We start from the raw sequence: 22,482 nt of genomic DNA on the forward strand, positions 1-22,482 counted from the left end.
GTCGCTCTCTCCTTCAGCGTCTCAAGCACTGAGCCATTGATTGTCCGTATCTCATCTCTCGAGATCTCTTCAGCTCCTCGTTCCTATAACTGGCATGTGCCGCACAACCTATAGTTATGCATAGCGTGCATAGCATGTAACATGTAGTCGTCGTTCTGATGAGGCGTAGACAAGGACAAAGGGCAAAGGGCAACGGACAATGGAGAACGAACAACGAACAAAGGACAAGCACAAAGCTCAGTGGCTAATAAAGATGTGAAGGGAAGCGCATGAAGACATGAAGATATAACTTGGTTAACGGATGCATGCAGTGGAAATAAGGTGAAGTGGAGTGCTTCCGATGACAGCTGTTTTTTTTACTACAACTGGTCAGCCTGCCTTTTATGAAGGGTCAAAATGAGGAACAGAAACAGTGTCATAAGAATGAGTATGAATATGGATATAGATATATGGGTACCATGCTGCAGGTTCCTAGCTTCATGTATCGCATGTCCACCATGTTCATGAACGCCCACTGTTTATTTTTAGACCGTTGTTAAAACAAACGATCCGTATTTTATTTTTGGCCCCTCCACAATATATTTCCCCCCTCCTCCCCCTACCACCCAGGCACGCATTCATTTATATCCACGCCTTTGCCATCATCCTCCCATCCTCCCATCCTCCCATCCTCCCATCCTTCTCTCCTCCTTTCCCTCCATCTTTCGTTCTTTCCATCCTTCCATCTTTCATCATCGTCACATCCGCCCCACTGAAACCATCCTAACGAATCCCGTTGGCCTGTCCTGAAAAATAACGAACAACTCGAGTTCACGGCAACAGAGCAACAACAAAATATAAATAAGATAAATAAGCGTCCGTCGTCTTCTTGCTGCTCACAAGGAATATAAAATAACAATCAGTCTCATCTGATCACAAGGAAAAGGAAAAGATGATCTCCTGTCCTGATTCATCCTGCAGAAAGAAAGCCGCCTTCCTGCGCCGGTCCTTCCTCCTCGCTCTGCTGGGGCTGCTATGTCTGTCGAATGTCGCTGTGCAGCCTGTGCAGGGTCAAGGTACATAGAGCGGACACTCCCCTCCCTTTCCTTAAAACATACTGGAGCCTCCCCCTTCCCCTTTTGACTGACCCTTTTTTCGTTTATTTTTCCTATTTCAAACATGATCTGCAACCATAGGCGCATCCTCGGGCACATCCCCCCCTAGCTCCACAACCTCTGGTGCTGCAACTGGAACACCCTCGGGCACTGTGACCAGTCCTGCCACAGGAACACCTTCAGGAACCATCATAGGAACTGCCACCGGCACAGCCACAGCACCAGCTCCAACCGTCTCTCGGTCACCGCAGGACCCCGTCTCCTCTTTGACAATGCTCAACCCCAAAGCCAATCTCCAAAATCCGCCGCTCTTTCCCATCGGAGTCGACATCGATTTTGCATGGGACTATGACAAGTATCTGAAGCTTCAACCAACCAACCTCACGATTGAAGCATTCATGACCAACAGCCCCACCACCATCATCACTCTCGGCGCAGCCCTACCCGGAAACCTCAAGAACTACACCTGGACCGCCGCCAATCAGAAGAATATCACACACCCTATTCAAACGGCCATGTACACCCTCAGGATATTCGATGGTGCCGTTGGTCGAAGTGGTAGCCTGCCCCAGGGTGGTTACTTGATCACATACTCTGGACTTAAGTTTGGGCTCTATGCTCCAAATACCTACACTCCTGGTAGCCAAATGAATCGTAAGGCGACTCTGTCCTATACTATCAATTATATTTTCTTTGATGATTTGTTTAGGCCTGCCTGAGCTAACTGTGTCGATCCCCTCCCGCTCTCTATTTCTCTTCGTCATGATAGCACCCATTTGTGCCACCTGTGAGTTTTCAGGGGTGACTAACAATGCCTTGAGGACAATGCTCCCTGGTCTCGCAGTACTCTTGGCCACCGTGGCATCGACCTTTGCTGTACTGATATAGTAAAGCAGATGAGTGGTGGTGTCGATTCTACCTAACCAATTCATTCATATGCATACATCGCAATCTAGGACATCTCGCATCTTTTGCAATAAAAAACATAAAAAACAAAAAGTCTTCCGCTATTTATTATGCTGTCTATTCCCTGCATGCGTTCATGCTGTGCACAGACAGGGACCAGTGGCATAAGCCACCTAGACAAACAGCGCGTAATAATGCCAAGTAAGGTTTTTCTCATCTAGATCTCACATCGCCGCAGCATCAAGGCAATCGCAGTCGCACCTCCTTCTGCTCCTTCTCTTCATCCATATTCATCATGTCTCGATTCTTCCGTGCAGGAGAGAGCGATTCCGACGACACAGAGTCCGACTACTCCGAGGGCCTGTCTGCCTCTGACTCTGAGGACCACTCCGACTCTTCTGAAGAGTCCTCCTCTGATTCTGACGACCAGGCCACTGACAAGAAGGCTGCTGCCTTCAGGAGACGTCTTTTGGATTCCGACTCTGAGAGTGATGAGGAAATCACCCGCACCGTGCGTTCTGCAAAGGACAAGCGATTCGACGAGATCGATCAGGCAGTGACAGCGATGGCCAACGCCCAAAAGATCAACGATTGGATCTCAGTCCAGAATGGTACGTGCAGCATGGGCTCGAAACAAAATTCTCCAGGCTGGACAGTAACGGCATCTTCAGATCCCACATTTGCTGACCTCCTAATGATGTCTGCCGATAGAATTCGAACGTGCCAATAAGGCACTTCAAAAGTCTGCTGGCATCATTTCCCAGGCTGGTGTCCCCAAGTTCTATATCAAGGCCGTGGCAGAACTTGAAAAGACCATCCAGGTCGCTCTGGAGAAGGAAAAATCGGCCTCCAAGAAGATGAATGCATCTAACGCCAAAGCATTGAACGCGATGAAACAAAAGATCAAGAAGAACAACAAAACCTACGAAAGCCAGATTCAGGAGTACGAGAAAGACCCCGACAACTACGGCGTCGAGGAGGAGGAGGTTGTCGAGGTCAAGACTAAGGCCAAGAAGCCGAAGAAGGCCGTTGTTTCAGACTCAGAGGAAGAGGACGAGGAGGGCGAGCAGGTCGACGACGGCTTCACCCCCGTGGGTCCTGGCGGAAAGACTATTGAGCTTACGCAGGATAATCTATTTAAGAAACTGAGGGAGATTGCTGAGGCTCGCGGTAAGAAGAATACGAACCGCGGGGAGCAGGTCCGCATCTTGGAGAGACTTCTCGTCATTGCCAACACCCCTTATCAGAAGATCAGAGTCCTCCTCAGCTTGATCTCGGCCCAGTTCGACTTTGCCATCGGTCTTTCGGGCTACATGAACATCCCTCTTTGGAAGAAGTAAGCCAGGACAATTTATTCTCGGACCCATTTGATGTTCATTGGACTATTATGCTAACTTGGTCTATTCTACTATTCATTTTGCCTTTAGCGCTGAAAAATACTTGAACAACCTTCTGAACGTTTTGGAGACCAGCAATGGATATGTCGTCAAAGAAAACGTTCCAGAGGAAGACGACAGTGACAAGGACCGCACCCCACAGAATGGCGAGACGGTCTTCATTCAAGGATCGATTGTCGCCTTTGTTGATCGTCTAGACGATGAGTTCACGAAGTCTCTTCAGAACATTGATCCTCACACCACCGATTATATCGATCGTCTCAAGGATGAAGTCAGTCTTTACGCCGTCATTGTTCGTTCGCTTGCGTATTTTACTCGTCTCGAGGCGACAGACGCCATCTCCCGCATCACCATGAGACGTTTGGAGCACTTGTACTTCAAGGTTAGTCGGGCAATCGCTGGAGGTGCATCAAGGAATTCTCCCCGCCTTAATTTCCTTTGTCTTTGGCTAATCCACAAACGCCTTCTTTTCGCTCTGTCAATAATAGCCCGAGCCTGTCATTATTGCGGTCGAAAATGCCACTGCTGCGCTCTTGCCCTCGGGCATCATCCAGGCCACTCAGGACTCTTCCAATCTCATCCACGAGCTGTGCGCCTTCCTGTACAAGAACGCATCATCTCTTCTCCGCACTCGTGCCATGCTCTGTCACATCTATCACCACGCGCTCCATAATCGCTTCTTCCAGGCCAGGGACATGATGTTGATGTCGCACTTGCAAGAGACCATTCACCAGGTCGATATCACCACCCAGATCCTGCACAACCGCACCATGGTTCAGCTCGGCCTCTGCGCCTTCCGCGATGGAATGATCAGAGAGGCGCAAACGTGTTTGCAGGACATCTCTGGGACTGGTCGCGTCAAGGAGCTGTTGGCCCAGGGTCTTTCGCTCCAGCGCCACAGTACTGCCAGTCCTGAGCAAGAGAAATTGGAACGCCAGCGCCAGCTTCCTTTCCACATGCATATCAACCTGGAGCTCTTAGAGTGTGTCTACCTGACCTGCTCGATGCTTCTCGAGATCCCGTCCATGGCTGCAGCCAACACTCACCCCGAACTGCGTAAGAGGGTGATCTCGAAGCCTTTTCGCCGCATGCTCGACTACAACTCTCGCCAGGTTTTCTCGGGACCCCCTGAGAACACCCGCGACCACATCATGGGCGCTGCTAAGGCTCTGGCTAACGGTGAATGGCAGAGTTCGGTCGAACTGATCAGCGCTATCAAAATTTGGGACCTTATGCCCGAGTCGGCGAAGATCAAGGAGATGTTGAACCACAAGATTCAGGTGGAGGGTCTGCGTACGTTCCTGTTTACGAACGCATCGTACTACTCTTCGATCAGTCTTGACCAGCTTGCCAAGATGTTCGAGCTGCCTTTGGCCAGTACTGTTTCGATTGTGTCGAAGATGGTGTGGAGCGAAGAGCTGTCGGCTAGTATTGACCAGGTCAAGAACGTGGTGGTTTTGCACCATGTGCAGCTTTCGAGGCTGCAGACTCTTGCTCTCGGCTTTGCTGATAAGGCCACTGGATTCGTGGAGGGCAACGAAAAGTTGTTGGAATCCAAGACTCCACAGCAAGGAGAGCGTCCCAACAAGAAGGGTAAGTTGTGATATTTGTATGAGGGATGGCGAGAACAGCCATCTGTATTTTGCTCATGCTCCCTTTGACTAATCGCCTTTTTTCCCCCCCTCTTTGCAGGACCGAACGCAAATAAAGAGCAGTCGTCTGGAAATAAGCAGCAGCAGCAGCGCACCATGGGTCCCCGCGGCAGTCGCGGAGGACGCAATCAATTCAATAATGGACTTGGCAACAGTGTGCGCGGTGGTCGCAAGTAAACTCAATCAGGATAACCGATATTCGTTTTCAATTGCCACGCTCTTTCTTTCTTTACAACACCCTTTATCAACTATTTTCAATATCGACTATTTTTTCTTTCAGTGCAAGCAGTAGTGCCACCAACGGATTTATTTCAGATATCCTTTCAGATACACACAACCCCGTTCGCAATCCACTTTATTCAATTCTCACACCAGCATAACGATGCACCACCTCAAGAAGAAACAAGGACGGCGGCGGCGAGGTCGAACGGAATAAAGAAATAATAATGATAAAAAAAAGAGCTTAGCTGTCTGCGTGTAGAGAGTACGGAACAATCCAGGCCTTTGCAAGAAAGTATTACATCTGGACTGTAGGGTGTGCTTGCTGACACACATATATGTCTACATAGTCTATAATCGCTTGACGCCAGGAGGTTCCACCCCTTCTAAGGATGAGGCTGCTCGCTTGCGTCCTCCAGCTCGTCCTTTCCCTTACCCTTTCCCTTACCCTTGCCCTTGCCCCACTGCGCTATTGCTGCTGTTGCTACTGTCCCCGGCTTCTGTGTGCGGTCTTACATCTTGTATTCAAGGGTAGTGCCCGTCCTTATCTATTGGCTGAAGATAGAGCGGTCGCAGCTGATGGAATAAATGGCTGCGAACGACATTGCAAACGCTTTGCCCTGCCATAATATCGCGGTGCATGAGAGCGTCGCAGGTTGAGCAGTAAAACCTGCGGATCTCGATCTGTCCGACAAACTTCTCGCACGTCGGGCACTTCTTCAAAGTATAGTCTAGGGGCCTGGCCTAAAGGACATTAAGACAAAGTCAATAAAACATAAACCGATTCTACATGGCTTCGATTCTCAAGTGATAGTGCTCTTACCTTTTGAACAAAGTACGACTGAAAGGACTCGTGCAAAGAGGAACGTCTCGTCTTGGTCGAAAACTTGCCCAGACCAACCCCCAATCACAACCTTGTTGGCTTCTTCTCTCTTTCTGCCGATCGATCCTCCGACCAACTTGAGTAGGCGATCCATTATGAGTCTGTACTCCGCATATCTGGCCCTTCTCGCGTCCTACTTATGCTTCTTGAACCAGTTGTTGCCGTTTTAAAACTCATTTGGTTGTCCCTCTACTCTCTCTAGCTCCATAACATAGCTCGCAAAGCTGGCTCCCTCACCGCGCAGTGGTGGCAGCCTAGTCTCAATGTTGCTGATGGATTATATTCCGACGCTAGGTACAATGTTTTTTTGCTCTTCCATCCATCTTCTGTGCTTGAATGTGGGCAGGTACATAGCCTTCTGCTTCACTGCGAGAATTTAATAGGCGGAAGGAACGGGAGTAGGGGTTGTATCCTCGAAAGAGCTACTCATTTCGGTATCAGCATCCTCGCTTCCAGGCGCCGTTGTCGTACTCCCGGAATCATCGTTCTTTGGTAGCAATGCGCTGGTCTCGACTACACAGGCTTGGCCGAGATCGGGACCCAGAACCTTGATTTGATCCGGCGCGCATCCTCAAAAGTCGGTGGCATCCTGTTGGATCTTCACAATATTTCGGACCTCGGTCAAGAAATAATCCACTCCCCCGAGCATGGATGTAGTTTGAAGGGGCAAGACATTCCGCAGGAGTCGTCTGTATCTGACTGATTGTAGTTCTTTCAACTTGAAAGCGAACAGATGGAGGCGGAAACCGTCTGTCCGAATGGAGCCTCGGCTAGCCGCGTCCGTCATAAGCCATAGGATCGAGATTGGCCTGCCGAATGGGTTGAACGTGTTCCCGCATCATGCTCAGGTCCATCACGGACGTCGAATCCTTGTAATCTCTCGGCCCTCTGCGTGGCTCACGCCTGCCGATGTGCGAAAGCATCTCTGTGATAAGGAACCTAGGAGCTTTCCGCCCAAGCCAATCAATTAGGTCTTGCTGAGAAGGAACAATGTTCATGTTCTCATAGTGTACCAGTACTGGCTCCTCGAGTTTTTTTCTTCAGCGCAGCATTTTGTCAAAACAAGGTACCGAGCTCACGCTCAGAGAACGACATGAAAGGCTGCTCGGCCTAGGCAAGTTCTCAACAAAGACTAGGCTTTCCTTATTGCACAAGTTCTTCCAGTTTTAGCTTGTTCAAAAGGTAACGCATCATCAAACAAGTTTGCAGATCTGTATCATGAGATATTGTGCTGATATTGTTGATGCTTTTTTTTTATTAACGCTCACATAGGCCAGGTCAGTTGGATACATCGTGGTTGGTCCAACCTGCGAGCGGTTTGTCGGGGAGATGAAGATCCGCAGACTGTTCTGTTTGACCTGCAAGTCTTACATGCACCGCGATATCACGGCTGCTCATAACATCTTCAATGTTGTTCGTGGGCACTTGTTCCATCAACGGTGACCACTATATCTCCGTGGATGGCAGCGGGAACTACCCTTGGGAGCAAGCTGCAAAGTCGCAGACAGGTGCTAGCACCAGTAGCACCAGCACCAGCATGAGTCTTATCAACAGTGCTAGCAATTCGAGCATTAGTAGCATGGCTGTCAACTACTCGAGCGTATACTCGCGTTACGCGCGCCGAGTATAGAGGTCATCACTGACCATTGTGTTCATTCCAAGCGCTCATGCTCTGTCGAAACTAGGGTAGACTGTCGAGTAGGAAACATAGTAAAAGGTAGTATTATTCTACCGAAAGGCGAAGAATTATACGGCAGACGTATAGAGCGAGAGCGTTTTTTTCATTGTCGAACTTTGGTCAGTAAGGTTGTATACGCCGTATAATTATTATACGTGGCTCAGGGTGCAAACCAACCAATTGGCGCTCATTATACTCCGATCTGTATACTCGTATAGGGTCGTCGAGTATACGGTAGAGTATACAATACTTCTCCAGCCAATAGCAGCGAGCATACTCGTATAAGTGTACTACGCCGTATAGGTTGAATATGGCTCCTTGGAGAAATAGGTTTACGAACCCCTGCGTCAAGAGTTGGCTTCCGTCCTCTGTCCTTACATGAGATTCGGCAGATTCATCGGCAGCCCTGTCTTCCACTTCGTTCTTTTCCGTATCGTTCTTCCTTTTCCTTTCCTTTCCTTTCCTCCATCCACAATTGAGCTCTGTTCACGTTTTCTTTGGTATCCAATCTTCGAATCCGGGCATGAAGCCGTTTACAAAACAAAGGCAGTAGTGCCATTGTGCGCGGATATTTGCTTTCATGTTGAAATGGCTACAAAACATAGCTGTTATCAGCCGTCTGCGTTGGATTCTCTTGCTTCTACATGATGAAGGTTCCTGTAACTGCTTGACTACAAACAGAGAAATGTTGTTATACCCAAGACAATTGAACGAATATCGTTGTGGACTTTTGTATGATAGGCGGCAGACGTCCAGCTTTCCAGTCGCTGTCGTGCAACTTCTGTCCAATGGCCACCCTCGGGCCCCAAATATACCGGGTCTGATTGCAAACTGCCGATCCCCAAAACGTGGCCTTTGCAGAGCACTATATGAATGATGTGATTGTTAGAGAAGACCTTTGGGAAATATGTGTTGATGGAGGCATTGAAGAAGATTTTTCTGAAGAGAATCTTATGTTGTTGGAGATGAAAAAAAAAATGAGTAGTTATAAGTGAATCCGCGTTAATGAGAGAAAATGCCGGAATGGTGACTTACCGTTGTGATCTCTGACCGAATGCCGTTCAATACGCTCTGCGTCGTGCTGGAGGGGTTTTTGTTAGCAACGTGGTTGAACAGCGCCATAGAGCAACAGGGGCCTGAAGTCAACTGTCACGGATGTATGTAGAAACCAGGAGGGTAGATAGAAAAACGCGTGTGCTAATGACCAACAACTAAGAGTAATGTATGAGTGTTGATTATCTATCACCTGTTGAAAGTTGGATGATTTCATCGCCTCTCTGGATGCTGGTATTGGTTTTGCCGGGTTAGAGAATCTTGGCATTTTGTTGTCTGTGTCATACTCGGGTTCATCATAGGTGTTGTCCAGGTAAAGGTGGTCGTTGTTGTGTGTTTTGTACATCAAACGTCTCGTTTGCAGGCTGTCTCGGTAGCAAAGTAGATAGGCCTAGTATTTCTACCTCTTGATTGAATACTGATTAGAATGGACGACGATCTTGTCCAGGAGTCTGTACGGTTCATTGAGGTATATGAACCGTGGATTGACAAATAGACCGTTGTTAATTTCGTGGGGTAAAGGTTTCATGCTTAATTCAACTAAGAATGATTTATCTGGGTCATCATATGGAGCATCGTCCCATATGGGTCTTGCAGGATCGACCTCAGTATGATCCAGTGTACGCTGTTTAATTGAATAGCGAAGAGGAGTATATTGGATCAGTGTATTGAGCTATGGTGTTTAAATCCAATCTCGGAATGCAAAGTGGAGTGAGGTTAATTATCAGCTTGCGAGTGTGTACCACGACTGGGGTTGTTGTTGTCGATATACGCTAGTTTAAGATGGTGCTTGAGGATTGTTGGCAAGTTTGGGATGCATCTGTATGTTTTATCCAGGAAGCATAAAAACGATGTCCTTCGTTCCTCGACTTTGAGGGTCCTCCGGATATGGAGTGTTTTTATTCATGCTTTTTCTGCCGTTCTTGTTGTGCTTGCAGTGTTCTCGTCGATGTCGCATCCTGTTTCGGTCGTTTGGTCTGGCTGCTGTCGGTGTTATTGCTTGTGCACTAACGTTTACTGTTCACTAGAAGACATTGTTTGATGTACAGTGATTAGAAGAGTTGCTAGCGGGCACATTCAGCGCATAGAAAGTGACGTGGTTGGGGTACAATTGTCCCGTCCCGCCTGCAACAACCATCTTTCTTCAGCCCAAGCCAGTCTCCTCAACATCTCCTACATTCCTCTCTGCTCTTTTCATCCTCTTGATTCAAACTCTCCACAACCGACAATCCGCCAAATCACATCAGAAAGCTCACCCAACAAACACTGCCAGGATGTCGGAACGTGAAGCACAAGAGCTGGTCGCAAAGGCCGACAAGAAGGCCATGTCGACCACATGGTTCTTCAGCTCAACATCCAAGCTCGAGGAAGCAGCTGAGCTCTACACCAAGGCAGGCAACATCTACAAGATGGCTAAGCGATGTGAGTACTCCCGACTTACATTGCCATCTTCGTAACGAACTCTGGGTATCCAGCACGCCTGTTGAGGTCCGCACTCCAGGTCAACCTTACGGACTATGCGAGGCTTCCGGGCCTCTACCGTTGTCATGAAAAAAGGACGCCATACCCTGGTCATTCAATTGTTCCCTCACGCTTCCATGGCGCTTTTATTCACGTCTTCTTTCTCTTTTCTTTCTCTTTCGTCTGTAGGGAAGGAGTCTGGCGACACTTTCTGTAAAGCGGCCGATATGCAACTAAAGATGAATGAGAAGGACGAGGCTGCATCGACCTTTATCAATGCCTCCAAATCGTACAAGAAGTCTAGTCCTCAAGGTATGTAAACCTTTTGCAAAAACCTTCTAGACTGACTGGTTCCTGTAGCTCTTTCTTTACATGGATCAGAATCGACTGGATGCAATGTATCAACTGGCTCGACAAAAGAAAAAACTGTTGACTAACACTGTATAAATTGATTGTTCTTTATGTTTGTTTGTTCCTGTCTGTAGATGCTATCTCGGCCCTGGAAAAGGCAATTGGGATCTTGACAGAGAGGGGGCGATTCCAGTCGGCAGCTAAGCACCAGGAGGATATTGCTGGGATCTATGAGTCAGAGCTGATCGATCTGGAGCAAGCCATGCGGGCGTATGAGGTTGCGGCGGATTGGTATGCTGGTGAATCGTCTACAGCGTAAGAACAACTTTTTTTTTCTGCCTCGACACAAACTATGGAACTCTTTGAGTGGTGTTTTTGAAGCTCTGTGTGCTTTTTGACCTAACTTGATCCAAAAATCAAACATCTGGATATCTGCTGGCGCTACTACTACTAGTCTTTCACACAAGTGTATGCTGAAGGTTGCTACGTTCGCGGCGCAGTTGGAGCAATACGACAAGGCGATCGAGAAGTTTGAGCTGGTGGCGAGTGCCAGTTTGGACAACCAATTGATGAAGTGGTCGCTAAAGGAGTACTTTCTTAAGGCAGGACTCTGTCATATTGCCACTGGGGTATGTGTGATCTGCAAGGGACTCATAGCTTTGTACATGCTGCTTTTTCTTTCAGGATGGAGCATAGACTCGCGTGTTTATGGATACTGCTTTCTAACTTTTTTTTTTTTTTTTTTTTTTTTTTTTTTTTTGGCAGGACTCTGTATCTGCACATAATGCTGTTGGACGTTATTGCGACATGGATGTTACTTTTGCATCGACGAGAGAGTGCCAGTTTCTGCAGGTATATTCGAATACAGAGGCGCTCTTATGCCGGACCATATTCGTTCTTTTTGAGACATCTTACGATACTGATACGCTCCTTCGCTTTTTCCTCACTTTAAAATGCATGTGTGGTTCTAATAGAGTATCCTGATGGCTGTGGATAACAACGATGTAAAGCAGTTTACGGCGAGTGTTGTTGATTTCGATCAACTGACGAAGCTTGACAATTGGAAGACGAAGATCCTGCTGGAGATCAAGAACAGCATAGGAAAGGAGTCCAGCCTGATTTAATCGAAGAGCGGCAGGGAGACAGGGGGAAGAGACATTATGGAACGCAAGCTGCTTTTACCTGCGATGACAATTCAGTACTGGTGCTTGCGATGCGTATAATTGCGCGGACGAAAAAGAAATATCTTACAGTTTGGCTGTATGTATACATTCAATAAATGGTCTATCCTTAGGGACATGCTGTAGTGTGCCAAGGTGAGGGCAAATCAAGGAGGGTACCTATCGATCTGCCCAAAGATTGTTGCTGCAGGTTGGCGTTTGAACAGCCTGAGTGTATGTGCATGGACCCAGGAGCAGGTGCCTGAGCTAGGATACCATTGGATTGCCCTATACCACGCATTCAGAAAGCCCTTTTGCCGAGTGAGGTTGAGGTTCAGTGGGAGGGGTTGTTTTTTTGCACGCGTTGATTGGCCACGCGTGCACTTTGTGTTCATGCGCGCAAAAAAAAAAAAAAAAGGGTGGGCGTGGACGTGTCTCGTACATTTTGTACTCGTCCGGGGTACGTGTGTGAGGATGAACCTTATCCTTTGACCAGCGAGTATATAGTCTAGCACTTCTCCTTTTCTCTCACTCACAGCTTCCTTCTCCTCCTCCTCATTTCCATTCCTCATTCCTACTCCTCAAACCAACTCTACTCTTTCTTTCTTTCTTTCTTTCTTTGTTTCTTTCTTTCTTTCTTTGCTTGTCCCTCTACCTGTCACACAACCTGCTCAATGACTGCTCTTCGCGTCCCTTTCCAGAGGTTCGTCCAGTCAACACGCCCTGCTGGTCGTGTCTACGGTCGCCTCGGCCATCTCGACCGTACTCTTGTCCTCACACGTCCCTTCGCGTCCGTAACCCAGCCCTATGGCTCCTCGGACGGATACCTAGGCCGACTTCACAAGGACCAAAAACCATTGGTCGAGGGAGAGCCCTCGGGACCAAAGGTTGTGACGGATACGATTCCGGGCCCTAAAACACTGAAGGGGTTACAGCGGCTGGATAAGTTGCAGGATACTAGAGCTGCAACTATGATGACAGGTATGTTAAGGATTGAGGCGGACCGAGGTGTTGAAGAGGTAAAGCTCTGGTCCACTGACGGCTCTTTTTTTCGGACATGGCTGTGTCAATTGGATGTAGATCTGGACAAGTCGATCGGAAACTACGTTGTCGACCTCGATGGCAATATAGTAAGTAAAGCTCTTCGGGTCATGACGGCGATCATCACCACAGATGTATATAATTCCTCCCTCACTAACTCAATTTGATGTAGTTTCTGGACGTGTACTGCCAGATCGCCTCGCTTCCGTTAGGTTACAACTCCAAGGCCCTGATCGAGGCCGCATCGAGTCCAGAGATGGTTCAGATGCTGGTCAATCGCCCAGCTTTGGGTGTTCAGCCGCATTCGACTTGGGCCAAGACCCTCGAGGATTCGTTCATGACAGTCGCACCCAAAGGACTCACCCAAGTATTTACGGCTTTGAGTGGATCCTGCGCCAATGAAACTGCGTACAAGGTAAAACTTTTTTTTCCTGTTCGTTCTGCAATTGTACTGTACTTTGTTGGTTCTTGTTCGGACAGAGTAGAATGAGGAACTTGATGCGAAATTTATGTATGCGTGTCGTATTGCGTATGGTAGGCCGCGTTTATGTATCATCAGAGACTCAAGAGAGGCCAGAACACTTCAGCCTCGGCAGAGGACATGTCCAGCTGCATGAAAAACATGCAACCCGGATCTCCAGGTATGGTTACTTTTCTTTTTTTTTTTAGGCAATGTGAAGGGGTTTCTTTCCTCTGCCGCAGCGAAGCATTTTACGTTTTGCTATCGACGCAAGGATTACAAAAGGAGCACGAAGTGCTTCCTTAATATAGTTTGAAGCTAACCAAAAAAAAAAAAATGAATCAAAATACCCGCTTTGCTTGCTTGCTAGATCTAGCAATCATGAGCTTTAACGGCGGCTTCCACGGACGCCTGTTTGGCTCACTCTCGACAACGCACACAAAGCCCCTTCATAAACTGGATATCCCTGCCTTCGAGCACTGGGTCTCGAGCCCCTTTCCGAATCTGAAATACCCACTCGAAAAGCACCAGGCTGAGAACCAGGAAGAGGAAGCTCGCTGCCTTGCCGTGGCGGAGGCGAAGATGAAGAATGCGACGACGCCGATCGCAGCGTTGATCGTGGAACCAATCCAGAGTGAGGGCGGGGATAACCATGCATCCGCGAATTTCTTTCAGGAGTTGAGAAACTTGACGAAGAAGTATGGTATTCTGATGATTGTGGATGAAGTCCAGACGGGCGTTGGACCAACGGGACATTTTTGGGCGCATGAAGCGTGGAATCTGACTGTAAGTGCAACTCTTTTCCACGCTTTCTGCCCTCTTCAAAAAGGGACATACTAACCAGCATTTGTCGTCTGGTTTCATTTTGACAGACGCCGCCTGATATCGTCACCTTCTCTAAGAAGTTCCAAGCGGCTGGGTAATGCATGAGATCGCGATATGTTTATGAAAGGATCGCTTCTGAGGAAACGGGAGGCGTGAGGACTAATAGAATTAGCAATGCTTTAACATTATATAGATGGTTTCACGGGCCTGAACTTCGACCTGATGCCGCCTACCGCAACTTCAACACCTGGTACGGCATATCGTTCTCAATACTAATTTAGGACGCTTTGCAATGCTTTTATTGACACAGCAAATTTGCTCCTACGAATGGACAGGCTGGGCGATCCGGTTCGCGCGATTCAAGCAAAGACGATCCTCCAGGAGATCAAGGACAAGAACCTAATCAAGAATGCGCAGGAGACAGGTGCATATTTGAAGAAGGAACTCCATTTGATGGAGAGTCAGCATCCGGGGACGATCTCGAATGTCCGTGGTCAGGGTACATTCCTGGCATTCGATCTGCCTTCGCAACAGGAGCGGGATGCGTTTGTTGTGAGGCTGAGGCAACTTGGAGTGAGTGCTGGTGGATGTGGACCACAGAGCATTCGGCTGAGACCGATGTTGGTGTTCCAGAAACGGCATGCGGATGTCTTTTTGGATGCGGTCGAAAGAGCGGCGAGTGATCACCGACCATTGAAGTAGGGGTCGGAGAGCCAGGACACGACTGACGGGATGCTGGAGGATATTCAATAAGATAGTCGATGGGACCGATTGTGAAATAAAAGGGGTCCTGTTTCGAAAGTATCGGCAATGACCATGAACTTGTGTAACCTGTGTAACTTGTGTGTTTCCAGGAAGGAATGCAGTGGAGTGTGCGATGTACGGATTTTGCACGTGGCGGATCTACTTCCTTTGTTGCAGGCAAACAAAGAGCCAAATCGAGCCAAATCTGATCCTGGCACGCTTGCACGCCTACACGCCTGGGAGGATCTGGCGTCAATAAAAAATAAAATAAAAAAAAAAAAAGAAAGAGCCAAATCTGATCCTCCTTTCTTTCTTTTCATTCCATTACGTTCCATTACGTTCCATTTCATTTCATTTCATTTCATTTCATTTCATTTCATTTCATTTCATTTCATTTCATTTCATTTCATTTCATTTCATTTCATTTCATTTCATTTCATTTCATTTCATTTCATTCCATTCCATTCCATTAACACACACGCACACATATTCTCTTTTTCGATACTTCCTTCATTGTTTGTATTCATCCTTCCTCGCTTCCCTTGATCGAGATCCACCGTCTGATCTCTTTGTCCGGCACCCAGAAAAACTTATCCGCTATCGCGAATAAACTCAATTTTCAGCCTGGTGTGACAAACCCTACTCTCAGCCTGACTATATAGTAGCTTCGTCCATATCGGCCAGACTCATGAAGATCAACCGCCGTCATTTCGTCGGTATCCTCTACGACTGCATCCTCTTCGAATATGCCTCCCTCGTCAGCATCGATAGGACTTACACGCTCTCGCTCGATGATCTGGCCGACACCTTCGCCTTCGTCGCCGACTTTTACAAACACAACCGACCCCGAATGGATGTCCCCTGCGATCAATTCATCCTCCGGAACCAGCTCCACACCGTTGCAGGACTACTTGACTATATCGAGGAGATGGACCATGGTGCATTTGAAATATTTCCTGGAAATGTCGAACTCAGAGAAGAGACTCCCTCGTTCGCATCGACATCCTCAACAACCAAACGAGATCAACGGCGTCAAGAGCGATTTGGAGGCAGCAAGGGAAGGATTGAGCGGGATCCGTTCAGCCATGCTGCGCGTGGATGGACCACAGATCTGTACAGTCATCGTGGCCATGACCTTCTCCTACATGATACGGATACGGACCTGGATGATGAGTACTCAATCAGGATACCCGGGCTTTCTAAAACGGACATCCAGACGTTTTTATGGGAGTACGCCTATATGCCAGAGGACTATCAGGACGATATCGCGACCCTGATCCGGTATCTAAGACGGGACGAGTGGGTGATGAATGGATCGAAGGGCTCGATTGTCACGTTCGACTGGGATATGGAGGGAGTCCAGAAATATTCAAAGGAATACAACCAGAACAAGATCCGAAAAGTCGAATTGAGGGGACAGGAGGAGGCCAAGAGGAAGCAGGAAGCAGCACTGAAGCAGCAAGAGGAATGGAATCGACAGCAGGAACTTATACGAGAAAAGGAGGCTGCGCAGAGGATGAAGATCTTGGATCACTTTATCTGGAGAATGCATGAGGTATGGTATGCGTTGTTTTCAGTTTTTGATTATTTTTTTTTTTTTTTCGACGAACGATGGTATTTCAACGTTGCTTATATGTGCATGTCCTGTGTTTGTCGATAGTCGATGACCATCCCGACGATAACAGCGACCGAGATCGACAACATGGTACGGAACCTCGAGATGGAAATTAGCGAGTATTTTGGATATTGCTTCGTAACCCTCACGCCCGTTGGGTATGTTTCCCGCTATAAATTTGATCCTACCTACCGACAGTTGAAATTAGATGCCCGGGATAGTTATATAACAGCAACTTTGTTCTTTGCACTTTAGTTCTTTTGCATCTGGATCATATACCCACCTCAGCGATCTGGACCTCACATTGACAGGGAATATCAAAACCATCACCATCCTAACGCTCGCTGATGCTCTACAGCATTTCAACTATGAAGGCGTCACTCTTGCGGCCAACAACACCCATTCGATAATTTTATCTTTAGCACCTTCAGTTATTACATTTTCGGATCCCAAAACTGGGACGACATGCCACCTCACGTTGAATGAGCCCCTGATGATCTATCGATCGAAACTGATCTGGACCTACGGCGCAATCGAGCCCCGGTTTGGTCCTATGATCGTCGCACTCAAGCGCTTGACAGTACAGCGACGCCTCCTCAGTGGCTCCATATACCAGGACCAACGAGCCTCGATGCCCCTGGGCAGTTATGCGTTGGCATTGATGCTGATTACGTTTCTTCAGACAGAAAATCCCCCGATTCTACCAAAGTTGCAGCAGGCACCCTCACAAGACGATCACGACCGGCCGATGAAGGAGGTGATTGTGCAGGGAATCGATTGTTCGTTCGATCGGGATTGGAAGTTTTATCGCGAAACCGGATCAGGATCAGGGAATATCAAAAGCGCGGCGGAGCTGTTGGTGGACTTCTGTCGGTTCTTTGGATACGTGTTTGACTATGAGTCCAAGGAAGTGAATGCGAGGATTGGGGCGTTTCGATGGCGTCCAGATGTGTCGAACAAGAGCGAGAACACGGTCGATGACCTAGCATCGACAGGGTCAACAAATGTTGTCTCGATGACGGCGCCTGGTGCTATGACCGCGACGACGACGAAGGAGAAGGAGAGTAGCAGTGCAGTTTTGTTCCAGGTGATGGATCCGTTTGTGATAGGATTGAATGTCATGGCTGGATGTTCTGATGAGAAGGTGAGGATGGTGAAGGAGTGCTTCCAGGAGGCATATGAGGCGCTGATCGAAGGGGACATTAATCTCGCGTTTTCGGACTCATAGTCAGTGTGTCCAATAAAAATATTGAACCATGGACTCAAGGTCGCTTATCTTTACTCTTTGTTGTTTCTTTTTTTCAGCATTGGATCCCGCGTGCATTTTCTTTGTAGTATCTGGTTCGACGATGTTATGTCTATAGCATATTTTTTTTTACGAATAGTTAACGGCAAACACCTATGCTTATGTAGGTGTTAATCGTCTGTATATACATATTGAAAGATCAGTTTTATTTGTTTGAAAAGAACTATCGATTTCGGAAGTAGAGAAACCATGTAGAAAGTAAATAGGCGAGACGGATTAAGTTTCGCCAAGGCATTTGATTGTACTGACGAAAGAAGTTGCGATGTATTTAGCACATTGCGCAGAGCAATTCCGACTTAAACCAATGTATTTTGCTGAGGCTGTATTGCCATTGTGACGCGCCAAAAGCTCAAAGGCGCCACAAGTAAGGATGGCGAAGTGCCTGGCCCTGATATGCGGCGAGACCATGACGGTGTCGACTTAAGAGGAGATGGCGACCTGAGATAGCATGGTGTCTTTCTCCTGCACGATTCAATTTACCTAGGCAACCAAATGCATTGTGTGCAAAAGGTCGAGGTCGAGGAAATAAGGAAGAATACGACTTTATTCGGGATATTTAATCGTTTACTAGCTAAGATCTCGACTAAGGGTGTTGCTCAAGTCCAGACTGGATTAGTCAGCGGCGCTTTAGAAAAGTCATAGAACTTGGGCGAAGTATTGCGTGAGAGGAGCAAATGCAAACGCTATCACGTTTTTGCCTTTCTGGCTATAAGCTCAACTACCTGTGCTGCAACTTGAGCACCCTTGACGCAGTTTGGCATGGTTCATGGCAGGCGCTCAGAAACTGGGGCCGGACACCTTCGGCCTTAATATGGTCGACGATATTCATGGCTATCAAAGCGAAGGCGAGTCGGCTGGTAGCCTCCGCTCGGCAGTTGCTAGGCGCTTCCTAAAGTTATGCTGTGGCGACCCGGGATATCATTCCTTACTCGGAGTGATGCTAATACAATGGTTTTAGAAAATATGCGTCCAGTAAAGTACACCCAGTTTTCGGCTCTCAATTTTCAGTTTTTAAAGAGGATTTTTCAGGAAGGTTTATATGTATAAAAGTACACCATAGTGCATGTACAGCACAGCACAGCTCAGTACAGCACATCGGTAGCGCCTTTAATTTCGTATTCATCGACACGTGGTGGCCCTTGCAGCTTACTTGTACCTTACCTTGCTCTTGAGCCCTTTTACCTTTCCTTCATCCCTCGAGGAGCATAGTAACTTCGACGAACAATAAATACACATACATACACACCCACACCCCCTACACCCCCTTCGTTCTCGTTGTTAACCAATGGTTGCACAAACCCGCCAGCAGGCAGTCAAGGTTGCTCGCACGGCGGAACAGGCAAAGGTGACAGCAGCAGCAGGCCTTTCGTTTGACGGTTCCGGTCCGAAAGGCAAGAGCAAGATGAAGCAGATCAACAGAAATGCAGATGAGGGAAATGCAGAGATCTCATTGGCACGTCGGACCATCGCTCGAGATGAGCATGGACTTTTGGTAAGCACTCCACCCCCACCCCCAGTTGTTTCCTCCTCGGACAGGGCTGTTAACGACGGGGCTGAGGACATGGAAGTAACCATGGACGAAGCTGAGCACACTCAGAGCGTTGAGACGACTGAGAACAAGGGTCCAGGAGAGGATGCTGCCAATGGCGAAGGCTCTACTGAAGCCATTGCAGGGGATCATCCAGAGGAGAGTGTGCGTTTCGATGACATCGTCGAGGATATCGACGAAGACGACCCAGGTAGTTTCCAAGTGATTCGACGCACCCGCGAGAAGTTCAACAGGGTTCTGGTCCCTCTATCTTCTCTGCGTGGCGAAACAACTGAAGAAAAGCGGGAGGACCTGATGGGGATGCTGAAGGCGGCCGAGGTCAGTGTTTTGGCAAGGATCAAGACAAAGAAATTCGATGGCGAACATCTTTATTCGGTGTCAGTGGAGACAGAGGCTCAAGTTCAGGAGCTGCTAAAAATGAGGACTGAGAATGCGGACGGAGCCCGCGCTTTCATCTTCCGCCGCGCGAATGACGACTGGAGTCAGGACCGCCGTCGACGAACAGTGGAGGTGTGCGGACTTCCCCCACGCATAACGGACACACTGGTCCGCTTGTCATTGCAGAAATATGGAGAGATCGAGGACATTTCGCGTCACATTTGCAGCCGCGGTATCAAGGTAACCCTTGCAGTGCGTTTCACGTCCCAAGCGGGCATTGAGAAATTGGTAGAAGAGGGCACTACCTCTCTCTTTGTGGGCAATGAACACGCTCGTTTGGGTCGCCTTGGTGCCGTGTCATTGCAATGGAACACGAGGCATGTATGCAAACTGGCGGGCTTGCCTTCTCAGACGAGCCCCCTCGATCTCTCGGATTTGTTGGAACTGAAGGCTATTTACATTGATATACCCAAAGTATTTGTGGATAATCAAATAAAATACCGACGAGAGGCGTATGTTTACTTCAATTCTGAAGAAGACATGAGAACTGCAACAGCCAATCCTATCAAGCTAGGAGACAGGATTTTGGAGTGGTGCAAGACTGGCCACAAAGTTTGTTACTCATGTGGTTCGAGTAGGCATCTCAGAGCCGATTGTACGACGCGTACCGAGAACAAGGAACGATATCTTCATGTGGAGGCGGTGAGGAAATACAGTCAAGGACAGCCGCTGCGAGTGAGTTCTTCGCGGTCGTACGCCAAAGTCGCCAGCACCAACGCTCAGAAGCAACCCGCACAGGCTGCATCAACCAACGCAGGCACCAGTGGCGCCATTGTGGAGGAGACGACGCTCAACACAAACACAGATGTTATTGCCGCGATCCTGGAGCAAATGCGTCAGGACCGAGAGAGAGCTGAGGCCCAGTTCAAGACCATGATGCACTGTATGCAGGAGATGATGAAGATTGTTTGTAGCACCCTCGCACAGACGTTTCAAGCACCGCAAGCAAAGGAAACCCGGCCTGCTCAGGCAGCTACAGCAACGACAACAGGACGATCGCCTAAGGAACGAACAACCGCTCCCGCTATGACATCAAAGACAACGGCACTAACTCAAAAGATAAATGACCAGGACCCGACACAGATGACTCTCCAGCAGCTTTTGGACAAGGCCAAACAACCTGGAGCCTTTCCAACACCACAGAGCAACATGAGCTCACTTCTTGCTGCGTGGCAACTTGTAGCGTCGAACTCCGGACCGCCCCACCATCCGCTACCACCTACACCCGCTAAGAAAATGCAACCGGCCGACTACTCAGGAATTAATAATGAATAATACGCCCAATATGCACTCTCTTCAGAATCAATATGGTACATCGGAAAACACTGCAACGGACATCGGACTTAATGACTACAACGAACACAACATCAACAATAACGTAACAATGGAGCGCACACTTCGAGTTGCGACATACAACATTCGAGGAGCAAATGCTCCAGGAAAACTAGACGCCCTCTGCTTTTGGGCAGAGCACGCGGATATATCCATTCTTGGTTTACAGGAAACAAAATTCGCAACACACAAGGAACGATTTACACTCTCTCGGGAGTATTCACACATATACGACACGCATTGGGGAAGCGCCCCACAAAATCCCGCGGCTTCAGGCGTTGGACTCCTGGTGCGCAAGGACTGGAGCAAATATATCATTCGCAAGACACGACACCGTGGACGCGGTATTGCCATTGATTTTGCATTCAGGAACCGCTGTACACTTCGTGTGATTAATTGCTATATTCCTAGCGACGCACAGCACCACCCGGAAGGTCAGGCCCTGCAACAATGGCTAAAGCAACAGATCAACGAGGCCGTTTTGGGTCACTACAAATATATTTTGTTAGGGGATTTCAATGGCACCATGTCACCTAGCATCGACAGAAATAACAACAATGGGAGTCACCGACCGGACACGCCCCTTTTACAGTGGGTTTCGGAGCAACCATTGACGGATGCGTACAGATCGCTATTCCCGCTCGAGGCCGGCTTCACCTTCGAGGATGTCAGTCGCATAGACATGGTTTTCCTATGTCCAGGGATCTTACCCCGTCTTTTCAACGCGGAGGTGATCGATTTACAGGACCATGTTAAATCGGACCACCAAGCACTGGTAGTGTCCTTAAATCTGTACGCGATATCGCTCCTTGGAGACACATCGGCCAGCAAATACAGGAAACCTCAAGGCTTTCGGTTTTGTTTCCGTGAGACATCGAAGGAGGAGTGGACGAACTATGCAGAAGAAACCACGAAAATATTTTCCAGCAGCTCAAGCTTGACCAGGTTGGGTATTAGGGACTTGGACGACAATGGCACGGTTCCCAAGGAGGCCCTAGTTCGGATCAACCTGGAACGCACATGGCAATTTTATTCGGCCTCTTTGATGAAAGCAGCAAAGGCGACACTCCCAGGCAGAGTGGTAGGTCGCACCGGTTGTCGCCCAGAGAGAGAAGTCAACATGAGCCACATCATCCGTTCCTTATCCAGCCTCCAACAAGCAGCCAAGAGAATGAGGCAAGGACTTTTTGCTGCTCCAGATGTGCAACAAACTCTTTCGCAGGAGGTTAACAGTGCGTTGAATCGGATCGACAAGTATTTTCATCGCATGGAGGAAGCGGAAGAAGCCCCACCAATCGACCGACTAGGAAGACCCCCA

At 48.3% G+C, this 22,482-nt stretch overlaps 8 protein-coding genes across 8 annotated transcripts; 7 read left to right on the forward strand and 1 right to left on the reverse strand.

Annotated features, from left to right (window-relative positions):
* Nucleotides 1-1,221: 1,221 nt before the first annotated feature.
* Nucleotides 1,222-2,109, forward strand: BC939DRAFT_66579 (uncharacterized protein). The gene is made up of 3 exons (XM_051561819.1): nt 1,222-1,253; nt 1,290-1,748; nt 1,864-2,109. Exons 2-3 carry the CDS (start codon nt 1,367-1,369, stop codon nt 1,980-1,982), a joined length of 501 nt encoding a protein of 166 aa, XP_051406110.1. The 5' UTR covers nt 1,222-1,253; nt 1,290-1,366; the 3' UTR covers nt 1,983-2,109.
* A 186-nt stretch (nt 2,110-2,295) lies between these two features.
* Nucleotides 2,296-5,226, forward strand: BC939DRAFT_508693 (eukaryotic translation initiation factor 3 subunit 8; the record flags this gene model as incomplete). The annotated part of the gene is made up of 5 exons (XM_051561034.1): nt 2,296-2,611; nt 2,712-3,336; nt 3,428-3,779; nt 3,886-4,990; nt 5,090-5,226. The coding sequence occupies 5 exons, from the start codon at nt 2,296-2,298 to the stop codon at nt 5,224-5,226; spliced, it is 2,535 nt and encodes an 844-aa protein (XP_051406111.1).
* Nucleotides 5,227-6,527: 1,301 nt separating this feature from the next.
* On the reverse strand, nt 6,528-8,951 carry BC939DRAFT_482367 (uncharacterized protein; the record flags this gene model as incomplete). The annotated part of the gene is made up of 5 exons (XM_051559113.1): nt 6,528-6,698; nt 7,523-7,597; nt 7,629-7,707; nt 8,645-8,694; nt 8,865-8,951. 5 exons carry the CDS (start codon nt 8,949-8,951, stop codon nt 6,528-6,530), a joined length of 462 nt encoding a protein of 153 aa, XP_051406112.1.
* Nucleotides 8,952-10,013: 1,062 nt separating this feature from the next.
* Nucleotides 10,014-12,252, forward strand: BC939DRAFT_470644 (soluble NSF attachment protein). The gene is made up of 6 exons (XM_051558136.1): nt 10,014-10,304; nt 10,533-10,655; nt 10,829-11,009; nt 11,149-11,323; nt 11,460-11,546; nt 11,669-12,252. The coding sequence occupies exons 1-6, from the start codon at nt 10,157-10,159 to the stop codon at nt 11,816-11,818; spliced, it is 864 nt and encodes a 287-aa protein (XP_051406113.1). The 5' UTR covers nt 10,014-10,156; the 3' UTR covers nt 11,819-12,252.
* Nucleotides 12,253-12,371: 119 nt separating this feature from the next.
* Nucleotides 12,372-15,059, forward strand: BC939DRAFT_470647 (aminotransferase class-III-domain-containing protein). The gene is made up of 8 exons (XM_051558137.1): nt 12,372-12,835; nt 12,935-12,984; nt 13,068-13,310; nt 13,434-13,536; nt 13,726-14,141; nt 14,228-14,274; nt 14,374-14,430; nt 14,516-15,059. The coding sequence occupies exons 1-8, from the start codon at nt 12,529-12,531 to the stop codon at nt 14,880-14,882; spliced, it is 1,590 nt and encodes a 529-aa protein (XP_051406114.1). The 5' UTR covers nt 12,372-12,528; the 3' UTR covers nt 14,883-15,059.
* Nucleotides 15,060-15,505: 446 nt separating this feature from the next.
* BC939DRAFT_66728 (uncharacterized protein) lies at nt 15,506-16,913 on the forward strand. Its single transcript, XM_051561820.1, has 3 exons — nt 15,506-16,479; nt 16,585-16,629; nt 16,738-16,913. The coding sequence occupies exons 1-3, from the start codon at nt 15,613-15,615 to the stop codon at nt 16,792-16,794; spliced, it is 969 nt and encodes a 322-aa protein (XP_051406115.1). The 5' UTR covers nt 15,506-15,612; the 3' UTR covers nt 16,795-16,913.
* BC939DRAFT_470649 (uncharacterized protein) lies at nt 16,583-17,794 on the forward strand. Its single transcript, XM_051558138.1, has 2 exons — nt 16,583-16,629; nt 16,738-17,794. Exon 2 carries the CDS (start codon nt 17,033-17,035, stop codon nt 17,765-17,767), a length of 735 nt encoding a protein of 244 aa, XP_051406116.1. The 5' UTR covers nt 16,583-16,629; nt 16,738-17,032; the 3' UTR covers nt 17,768-17,794.
* A 1,336-nt stretch (nt 17,795-19,130) lies between these two features.
* On the forward strand, nt 19,131-20,715 carry BC939DRAFT_482370 (uncharacterized protein; the record flags this gene model as incomplete). Its single annotated transcript, XM_051559114.1, has 1 exon — nt 19,131-20,715. A coding segment is annotated over one exon (1,585 nt), but the record flags the coding sequence as incomplete, so codon positions are not given.
* Nucleotides 20,716-22,482: the final 1,767 nt, after the last annotated feature.

The sequence above is a fragment of the Gamsiella multidivaricata genome, assembly GCF_025024155.1.
Source record: "Gamsiella multidivaricata strain RSA 2152 chromosome Unknown BC939scaffold_146, whole genome shotgun sequence".
In the NCBI taxonomy this organism is placed as follows: domain Eukaryota; kingdom Fungi; phylum Mortierellomycota; class Mortierellomycetes; order Mortierellales; family Mortierellaceae; genus Gamsiella; species Gamsiella multidivaricata.

Coding starts and splice junctions, on each gene's coding strand:
- BC939DRAFT_470644 (XM_051558136.1), top strand. CDS start 10,157: ATGTCGGAACGTGAAGCACAAGAGCTGGTCGCAAAGGCCGACAAGAAG. Junction 10,305..10,532: donor CTACAAGATGGCTAAGCGAT/GTGAGTACTCCC, acceptor TTTCGTCTGTAG/GGAAGGAGTCTGGCGACACT. Junction 11,010..11,148: donor GCTGGTGAATCGTCTACAGC/GTAAGAACAACT, acceptor TACTACTACTAG/TCTTTCACACAAGTGTATGC.
- BC939DRAFT_470649 (XM_051558138.1), top strand. CDS start 17,033: ATGATCTATCGATCGAAACTGATCTGGACCTACGGCGCAATCGAGCCC.
- BC939DRAFT_470647 (XM_051558137.1), top strand. CDS start 12,529: ATGACTGCTCTTCGCGTCCCTTTCCAGAGGTTCGTCCAGTCAACACGC. Junction 13,537..13,725: donor CATGCAACCCGGATCTCCAG/GTATGGTTACTT, acceptor CTTGCTTGCTAG/ATCTAGCAATCATGAGCTTT. Junction 14,142..14,227: donor ATGAAGCGTGGAATCTGACT/GTAAGTGCAACT, acceptor TCATTTTGACAG/ACGCCGCCTGATATCGTCAC.
- BC939DRAFT_66728 (XM_051561820.1), top strand. CDS start 15,613: ATGAAGATCAACCGCCGTCATTTCGTCGGTATCCTCTACGACTGCATC. Junction 16,480..16,584: donor TTATCTGGAGAATGCATGAG/GTATGGTATGCG, acceptor GTTTGTCGATAG/TCGATGACCATCCCGACGAT. Junction 16,630..16,737: donor CGACCGAGATCGACAACATG/GTACGGAACCTC, acceptor ACCTACCGACAG/TTGAAATTAGATGCCCGGGA.
- BC939DRAFT_66579 (XM_051561819.1), top strand. CDS start 1,367: ATGCTCAACCCCAAAGCCAATCTCCAAAATCCGCCGCTCTTTCCCATC. Junction 1,749..1,863: donor TCCTGGTAGCCAAATGAATC/GTAAGGCGACTC, acceptor TCGTCATGATAG/CACCCATTTGTGCCACCTGT.